Here is an 8,965-nt window from a genome sequence, read left to right as displayed (position 1 = left end):
ACCGTGGGGCTCGAACCCACGACCACAAGGTTAAGAGCCTTGCGCTCTACCGACTGAGCTAGACGGGCTATTGAACAAAATACCTATCCCTGAAAGCTTAGGCGATGAGAGGTTGGAAGATTTGGAGTACACGTGCCAAAACAGGTACTTGATACTCCCACGAAATCTTCTTGCGCAAGGTTTACCTGTCTGAATCGTGTATCGAGAAAGACGATAGCTTTATCCTCAATCTCAATGGTTTTCTCTTTGAACAGTTTCATTTCTCTCTCCCAGGCCTTCCGGTGCCGATCGTCGAAACATTCGCTGTAGGCCTTGAAGGCAGCTGCTGCGGTTGTCACTTCGTCTAGAAGCTTGTCGATGCCCACTGCGTCGCCTGTGACCTGATTCGCGAAGAGAAGAGAGTAATCAATAAAGTTAGACATAGAACAATAGGGCTGTGCCGAGAATTGAACTCGGGACCTCTCGCACCCTAAGCGAGAATCATACCACTAGACCACACAGCCGATACTACACAATTGATAGAAATACCCATCTCACCTCTTTGAGCTCCGGCCCGAGGAACTTGTAAAATTGTTCTAACATCTTAGTAATCACCATTAAATCACCACATGTCTTCGCCATGTACTTTGTGCGCTTGAACAACTTGGCTCTGTCGAACTCCCACCTGATTCCCACCAACATCTCATGTACGGCCGGCCAGTTGAGGAGCAAGGATATCGAAGTGGAACTCTCGCTTACCTGTGGTCCGAGCCGCTCTCTTCAATTCTAGATCGCGTCTCCATGTAATGCTTCTCCCATCCTTCCAAGGTCGCCTTGCATTGTGCAACCAGCACTCCCGCCCTCACTGGACTCCTCCTCAACAAGTACTTCACGCTGATTTGGTCACTAACCCTTGTGGCTATCTGCTCCGCTATTCGCTGAAGTAGTGGTTCCATCCTCTCATCCGTATTATAATACCTAATATCACCACCAGATCTAACACGACGCGTGCGTAGCCAACAACTTCTTACAAAGACCACAAACAAGCATCACATCGTCAATAACAAACAACCGGTCTACTCTTAACTACTACGTATGAAAACAATAACCAGTGTGATACATGAGAGATCTAATTCTCGTTAACCGCGACCTCCTACGATAGTCCTTCCCCAAAGTTACCTGCTGACAACCCACACCATCCTGAGAGCATTCATCAAGTTCGGCAGCATCTCGGCAATCTCAGCCATACCACCATTAGTCAACTTCTTCAGATGCCGCTCCAAAGTCATCAGGAACCTCACCTACCAACAGCCGGGCGAATAACATGCAACAGGAAGCATCACTAAGTCAGCACATTGTCCTTGGCTTCCACATGCAACTTGTGCAATGCCGATTGCTCCTCTTTAAACCATCTGAATGCTCTGCCAGCCGACTCCATCTCCCCTGTTCTGGATCCAGCGACCAGGTATTTCTCCACAATCTCAATTACCTGTATTCGACTCGCACTGCCGCCACCACACAAGAACGTTCCTACCTTCTGGCAGCGTCCAAGTTGCAGTTGCTCGAACAAGCTCGACAGCCTCTCACTCCGGTCCCTCCAAAAGAGGATCTCCGCCATCGGGTGCGGCCCAATGGCCGTCGCATGTTCCTTCTCTGTCTTCAGCAGCCGCTCAACCTCCTCCGCCTGAAAACGTAACGTCTCTCCTTAACACCATCTGTGGCATCGATGATTCGTCCCACGGCGATTCCCTTTTGTTCGGAGATCGACAGAGCAGAATCACGACACAGTAAGTTCAACGTAACGTCATCCGCGCAATTCGACGCGATGATTATTGCACAGCTAGTAACACACAGTGATTAACTGTGTTCTCGGTATTCTCAGTTTTCGGCAACGCGTAAACAGGCGAGCACCCACTTCCGGTGATACTTCGGAGAGACCATTTATCGACCGTCATCTTACCCATTGCCCCACAGCTTCAACACATCGAAGTACATCCTCTCCACACTCCTCCGACCCTTCAAGCTTCCTCAACAGCTCATCCAAATCCACCCCTTCAGGAGGGCGAATGCTCGAGGAACCGTAAACCTGTTAGACAAGAGTCGTCTCGTCAGAGTCGCCTATACCGTAATCAACTCACTTGCGAAGCCACCTGGCCCAACTTTTGATGGAATTTACTCGCGTTGAGAACCAACTCGTCCCTAGTCTCCGATCCAACCTGGACCAGCCTCGCGTCACCACCGTTCTCACGACCATCGGGCTTCTCCTCCTTCGACTCCGCCGACTTCTCCGACGCATCGGAATCCTCATCCTCGGAGCTCCCTTCCATCACTAAGACGACATCAGCAACGGCAGCAAAAGCCTGCCCCTCTACCTGAACTCATCACGCTCATCATATCCGTCCCTGCCTCCGGCAACGACAGACCCCTCGAACTTATGTGAGATTCTGTCAACGACTTGCGATTCCGACCAGGGCTCGAACCGTCCGGTGGCCTGATGTGATTTTATGATGGATGGACAGACGGTTCGAGTATGACTCCAACTACTTATAGTCCAACGCGGGCAAGAACAGCTGCTCCATAACTATCTGCACATCATAAAGGATCCTCGTGTCTCCCAGTACGCCGAATATACAACTGCTCAGCATTGCCACATTAACCTGATGGAGGGACGAACTAGCATACACCCGACCGAAACTTGAATCACGACGACTCGCACGTGAGGCTACGAAGTATCACACTACGACTCGCGAGAGTAACTCTAGTAATACCACACCTTCGATTCCACTCTCCCAACAGCCTTACCTCCTTTCCTGCCGTATCAATTTTGCCGCTGGCAGTCCTTATAAAATACATACCGGCGACCAGCTTGCCCATCACGGAGATAGCCTTCTCAACCTCATGCATGCCCACCGACACATGGAGGGACTACAAATCGGGAAAAAATCGGAGCCGTATGGAGTGTTACCAGCTGGCGATGAGACTCTACCAATCTTCACTCACTTTGTGTCCGGCCTCACTGAGGACGTTATAAAACACCAGCAGGTCTCCTCTACCACCCTTCCCATCGAGCCAATGGATAATGCGACTCCCCGTTTCCGCCTCGGACAACCTGAATCGACGATATAATATGACACGACTCAGCCGAGGGAAGCCGTAGAGTCAGCTGGTAATCAGCCTAGCTATTATGCGGACACATCATCGCAGCAGCTTTCCTTGACCAAGGTAGCCGCCTTACATATCCTTCCATTCATCATCAGTGATATATATCAACTCCTTCATCTTACGCAGAAGCCATAGACCTCGTGAGTCGGTGCCAACACTTGGACCTTCGCCCGGGACCATAGTGAGCTTGACTATACAAAGACTGAGGTAATACTATCTCTTAGAAGTCATCAAGCGTCGTACGCTGGAGCGCGGAGGAGAAGATACTACGCGCTCCCTCTACTCATACTATCAGACACGGCTACAAATACAGACGATTGGTCATTCCATTTAGTGACATAAACGAGCTACCGTCGTACTGTGCATCATCAGTAAGGAGTCAAAAAGAAGTGAAAGGGAATCTCGAAAAGACACGCCGCATTTTGATCAAATACATTTACACAGTGAGCAGCTTCAGAGTACTCAGAGTTTCAAAGTTCAGAGTACTTGAAAGACAGAATGACGAGATATCAATAACACAACAAAGAACTCATTAAGTGGTTGGTACATCGACTCCAATTCTAACCAAGCAGGCGTTAGACTTGCACTGACACAGACATATCATCACAACACTCATTCGACAACATCCCTTGAGATGTTTCTACCAGTTACAAACACAACACCACAGCCAAAAGATGCCGGTTTGCCGGATATAAACACACTTCATACTTTCATACGTCTACCACTTCGTAGTAGCCAGAAATTTGAATCATCATCTCAACGAATTCAATTAATTACCTCGACCGTTGGACGGTCAATTACACGACATTTCACAATTAATTATAAGTCTCTCAGCTCCGGTGACTCCGTCGGTCTATCGGAAAACCCACGCGGGGGGCGAGTACGGGGTAGTCTCTTCTTGATTGCCTTTTTCACTTCCCACAACCACATCAGTCTGTCGTTTCGCCCTTTGACACAGCGAGACCGGCAAAGTCGTACCCTGAACAGAAGCTCTGCAATCCGCGTTAACTAATGCAACTCCTCCACCTACATGAGTATAATCCCCACCACTAACACAAACACGGCCAGGAGGGCCACGACTATCCACGATCCGCCTCCAGAGTTGTCGCCATTCGACGCTGGAGCTGCATCTCTCTGCCAAGGAGAAACGCCTTTCACGACTACAACAACATTAGATCATTTACTCACATTTCCACCATCACCCGCAAAGCCAAGATGACCACACGGCCTGAAGCAGAGTATTGTCAAAGCTGACGCAAGAATCAACTCACTCTGATGTCCCCTCTTCAGACGGGTCAGGCCCCCAACCATCGTCACACACGCACTCTCCCGTTTCAGTCGACCAACTGCCGTGCTCTCCACACTCCGAAGAATCTGTACGGATGTGTGATGAGATATATACTCAGAGCTACTTACTCAAGGGTGAAGGTGTACTGCCTTGAGCGTCGACTTCATCACCAGCACTTCGGGAAGGGGTACTCGTAGATCCCACCTGACGCATTGTGGACTCGTTGAGAACGCTACCGACAGTCGAGCTCATTAGACCGACAGACGTGTTCCCCATCCTAGCGCCACCGGTAGTCGATCGAGACGAGTACGCACTCGACACCGATGCAGCGAGCGTAACAGTCTCAGAGACACTGCGACTGGTCGCTGAGTACGCCGCATTGGACGTACTATGTTCGCTAACAGTGGTAGCAGTTTCCGTCGTAAAACGGACAGTTGTTGGGGTCGTGACAGTGAAAGTTGTCGGCGTAAAAGTGGGCATGGGACTACTAGTGTCGGCAACCGTACTCACAATGAGCGTAGTCGCAGTAGAGGTCGCCACCCCAAGTCTTACCACGGTAGTTCCGCTGACTTCCGGCGATATCACCACGGCAACAGTACTCTTCAAAGTAGTCGTAGTCGTTCTAGTGGTAACCGTCGTGGTAGTAGTCGTAGTGGTGGTTGATGTAGTTGTGAGCTTAGTCGTAATTACCGGGGGCGGAGGCCTCTTGACGAACACTGGTGATATGTAGTCCTCACTCGTCGCACTACAGGCGTCGGTAAGTCTAAGTAATTGAATTACACTTTTGCAACTCGGGCCGAACTCACCCTTCATTTTGGTCGTCTCCACATCGGCATGCCTGCGCCCGCGGCATCCATCTCGTCGTACACCAGGCTGGCGGAGCGAAGTAGACTAAAATCACGACACTCCAACAATGACGTTTACTTCCACTCACATAAAGACACAGGCCCGTGCGGCTTCAGTAGTTCATACTTCGGGTACTTATCCGGACACCTAAGAGTAGTGTGAACTCCCACTCCCACAACACCCCAACAATATACTCACACCCACTCTCCAGCTGGGAACATCAACTCCATAGGGATGGTGGAACTAGGCACACAATCTGAAAACCCCATTAAGAAGGGCAACGGCAAGGCACTCACTATAAATCTCATTGAACTTCGTATCGTACTCTGCTTCCTTCCACACAGTGCAGTAACTATCATGACCATGTCACTACATAGACGGCTGACGACCCACCTTGCACTGTAATTTCTAAAGAACATCGAAGTCCATCCCTCGTCGCAGACACACAAGTTTTGTATCATAGTCTCAGAATCTGACTCCTTCAGCAGAGTAGTCTCATCTATGTGCCCACGACCATTGCAGTATAAGTCGAAGTTCGTATCTGCCACGGAGGGTATAACTGCTGCCAAATCAGCGCCTTAGCCTACCGAACCCCAGCGAAGGTGGAGCACTGGTGGAGATAGCAGATTCAGGCCGCGCGTGCGCGACGAATACTGGACTGATCATCTCACGTTCATCAGCCTGACAGACTTCGGGGAGCCTGAAGAGATACGCGAGTCTATAACAATCACAGTCCCACTCCTAACCCACGGTTTATCCATAGTCTTATCACAATTGCAGATCTGCGTTCTGACCCGCCATCTACCTTTACACCACTTCGGAGGTAGGAAATGAACTAAAAGTGAACGTCAAAACTAGCATACCCTCGTCCCGCGACACATACAGAGAAGTTGTGGTCCCTGTGGTGCCGCCAAAGTATACTTCGGGTACTTGTCATAACACCTGCAAACTACATGAATCATTCAACAGAAATCCTCCCACTTACGCCCATCGACCAGCCGGAAAAAATTTATCATAAGCGATAGTCGACGTTGGCACGCAATCTGAGATGAAAGCAACATGAAACTCTTGTAAACATTTCTTCATCCGACGCCTTACCGTAGACATCATCAAAGCGCGAGTCGTAAATCACGTCCTTCCACACGACACAGTAACTGCAGGCATCAAATACCTCCCGACGACCCGTCCTAGGAGTGGCTCACCTAATGGTCAGGTTCTTGAACAACAAGGAGGTCCATCCAGAATCGCAGGTGCACAAGTTGAGCACCATGTCGTTGGCGTTCTCATACAGCTGTGCCGTCTCGTTGAACACACCTCTACCGTTACAGTATGGCTCGTAGACCGTAGCTATCGGGACAATTCGAGCTCGCCTCAGTGATGTGATCAACTTACATGGTGGCTGTGGCACCTCATTCACGGTATATGTCGGTACGATATGATCTCGATCACTTTCCAGACATATCTCGGGGAACCTGCGATGAGCCTATCGACCAGAGGGGTTATTCAAAAGCGACTTAACCCTCCTTTCTCTTTTCCACTGCAGTCGCAACTTTGGGTCCTCGTCCGCCACCGGCCACGGCACCACGAGGGACTTTTGTAGAGAACTGAGCCCAAACACCGAATCAATGCGGAGTAACGGAAGCCAGACTCACATAAGAGCTCAGGGCCGTGAGGTTGTCGGAGCGTGTACCTCGGGTGTTTGTCGTAACACCTAAAAGAGTTAGTCGTTGAACGCAATCAATGAGGGCAGACCTACAACCAGTAGCCAGTTTGAAAGTAGGACTCGTGTTCAACAGACGATACCGGTACCCAATCTGATAACAACGAGTGAACATCTCGCCCGCGAGTTGAACAAGAAACCCACCGTAGACCGACTCCAGGCGTGCTTCATACGTGGGCTTAGTCCACACCGAGCAGTACCTGGACATGAAAGGTATGACCAATTCAATGCATCCGAAAGACTCACCGAACAGAGAAGTTACTGAACAGCATAGAGCTCCACCCAGGATCGCATGTACACAAATTCGCCACCATATAATCGACGTTCGTCTCAACATCCTGGGCTGTTCTGTTAACTCGTCCTCTACCATTACAATAGGGCTCATACTTTAAACCTGATACGGTATATTTTCGCAAAGTTGTACTAAACAATCCTACTTTTGGATTGCTGCGACCCCGGGAGAGCCGCTGTTGGAGGAGCGTTCTCAGCGAATATCGGGTAGATGTTAACTCTTCCATCCTCACGACAGATCTCCGCAAGCCTAAATAATGATCATCCCACTTCGGTTACTCGTGTGGAGACCTACGGACGACTATCAGCCCTGCCGCAGTGACAATTCTGTGATCTGATCGAGAATCTGGTCGAACACCACGAAGGCGGTTTAAACTGATCTGAGTCAAAACATCAAATATCCTGGTCGAGTACTGTATGTACATGTTAAGCTCGGTCCGTGAGGAGGCAGTAAGTCATACTTAGGGTGCTTGTCAAAGCAACTAAAACAACACACCAAATGTAGCCGACGCCTCTGTCATAATCTTACACCCAATCTCCAGGAGGGAAGAAGGGCTCCGACTCCACCGAAGTATACGGCACACAGTCTGAAGGAGAAAATAGATCACAAACCAACCGTACGAAACAGATCCCGACTGTAGATGTCATCGAACTTAGAGGCATATACGCGCTTGGTCCACACCACGCAGTAACTGAGCATACACACCGATGAGAAGGAATACTCCCAGGTTTGTTTACCTTGCACTGTAGTTGAGGAAGGTGAGTGAGCTCCAACCTGGATCACAGATACACATATTCATGACGAGCTCCGTAACCGCCCGCGCCTCGTATTGTGCCGTTGTGTTTATATGCCCTCTACCGTTACAATAGATGTCATAGTTGATATCTGAAGCATCGATCAATATGGATGCTGGAAAACCTGTTTAGAGAACCTACCCACGGCAGCACCGAAACGGCTGGTGATCATCAGAATGAAGACGGTGGGAATGAATGCATTGACGGTCATACGCTATTGGCAAAGACGCATCTACCTGAGCAGTAATAGTAACGAGAATAGATGGCCACAACTTGAACACGCTCCCCAAGTTCACGAGCTGCAGAGTAGCTTCCACAAAGCTGCCGGATTTCTCACGATTATTAAATGACAATGTGTAACGGCTGAGACGATTTTTGGGCGAGCGAGAATCATACCGCGCTGCCGCTTTTAGCGCTCGCCCGAAACTCCGGTTATCAGCAGTGCACCCTAGACTCTGGGCCGGATGTAGACTCTCTGTGAGGAGGAGATTGAGGAGGCTGGATCTGACAACAGGATGTTCACCTCACGGTGTGTCGGGAGTGACTTCTGGGAAGGCCCACGGCTTGGCGACGTTTCTCTCCCAGGCTGGGAGTCTCAGTCCACGGATACTCACCGATTCCTGTGAGTACCCAATCTGCCGCTGAATATTGTCTACGGCAGAAACTTGACTATCGTAACGCAACAGGATGACGATACGATACCACCGATAGCACTCTATTCAATGCAGTGTAGCGAGGTGCTCGAGGTAATCACGGTCACGGTGCAGTGGTCCCAACGAATCCTCGTAATGATTATACTTCTCAGATTACTATCATTAGTCGTAAGCTCGTTCATCACGACTTCCACTCTCCGATAGACTCAATTATTCTCCGCGAATACATGT

At 49.7% G+C, this 8,965-nt stretch overlaps 2 protein-coding genes across 2 annotated transcripts in view; both read right to left on the bottom strand.

Annotated features, from left to right (window-relative positions):
• The window catches only part of Pmar_PMAR011916 (dynein-1-alpha heavy chain, flagellar inner arm I1 complex, putative), a gene marked incomplete at both ends in the record, with an annotated part of 22,638 nt that extends 19,317 nt beyond the window's left edge, over nucleotides 1-3,321 (bottom strand). The window contains 13 exons of the mRNA XM_002774000.1: nucleotides 133-380; nucleotides 538-664; nucleotides 739-957; nucleotides 1,159-1,280; nucleotides 1,334-1,375; nucleotides 1,457-1,663; nucleotides 1,940-2,065; nucleotides 2,118-2,308; nucleotides 2,352-2,470; nucleotides 2,524-2,636; nucleotides 2,782-2,904; nucleotides 2,980-3,088; nucleotides 3,215-3,321. Of these exons, the coding sequence (XP_002774046.1) occupies nucleotides 133-380; nucleotides 538-664; nucleotides 739-957; nucleotides 1,159-1,280; nucleotides 1,334-1,375; nucleotides 1,457-1,663; nucleotides 1,940-2,065; nucleotides 2,118-2,308; nucleotides 2,352-2,470; nucleotides 2,524-2,636; nucleotides 2,782-2,904; nucleotides 2,980-3,088; nucleotides 3,215-3,321 (1,853 nt within the window). The remainder of the gene's footprint in view (nucleotides 1-132; nucleotides 381-537; nucleotides 665-738; nucleotides 958-1,158; nucleotides 1,281-1,333; nucleotides 1,376-1,456; nucleotides 1,664-1,939; nucleotides 2,066-2,117; nucleotides 2,309-2,351; nucleotides 2,471-2,523; nucleotides 2,637-2,781; nucleotides 2,905-2,979; nucleotides 3,089-3,214) is intronic.
• A 526-nt stretch (nucleotides 3,322-3,847) lies between these two features.
• On the bottom strand, nucleotides 3,848-8,292 carry Pmar_PMAR011915 (hypothetical protein; the record flags this gene model as incomplete). Its single annotated transcript, XM_002773999.1, has 29 exons — nucleotides 3,848-4,120; nucleotides 4,172-4,275; nucleotides 4,330-4,369; nucleotides 4,413-4,515; nucleotides 4,558-4,633; nucleotides 4,982-5,192; nucleotides 5,236-5,320; nucleotides 5,364-5,422; nucleotides 5,474-5,531; nucleotides 5,572-5,627; nucleotides 5,669-5,816; nucleotides 5,863-5,975; nucleotides 6,026-6,110; nucleotides 6,159-6,217; nucleotides 6,261-6,318; nucleotides 6,374-6,429; nucleotides 6,478-6,622; nucleotides 6,668-6,747; nucleotides 6,795-6,879; nucleotides 6,928-6,986; nucleotides 7,032-7,089; nucleotides 7,140-7,195; nucleotides 7,242-7,389; nucleotides 7,433-7,536; nucleotides 7,748-7,768; nucleotides 7,816-7,873; nucleotides 7,923-7,978; nucleotides 8,025-8,172; nucleotides 8,223-8,292. 29 exons carry the CDS (start codon nucleotides 8,290-8,292, stop codon nucleotides 3,961-3,963), a joined length of 2,559 nt encoding a protein of 852 aa, XP_002774045.1. The 3' UTR covers nucleotides 3,848-3,960.
• Nucleotides 8,293-8,965: the final 673 nt, after the last annotated feature.

This window comes from Perkinsus marinus (assembly GCF_000006405.1).
Source record: "Perkinsus marinus ATCC 50983 genomic scaffold scf_1104296958712, whole genome shotgun sequence".
In the NCBI taxonomy this organism is placed as follows: Eukaryota; Perkinsozoa; order Perkinsida; family Perkinsidae; genus Perkinsus; species Perkinsus marinus.
The sequence above is the reverse complement of the archived record's forward strand: the minus strand, read 5'-3'. Positions and strand labels throughout refer to the sequence as shown.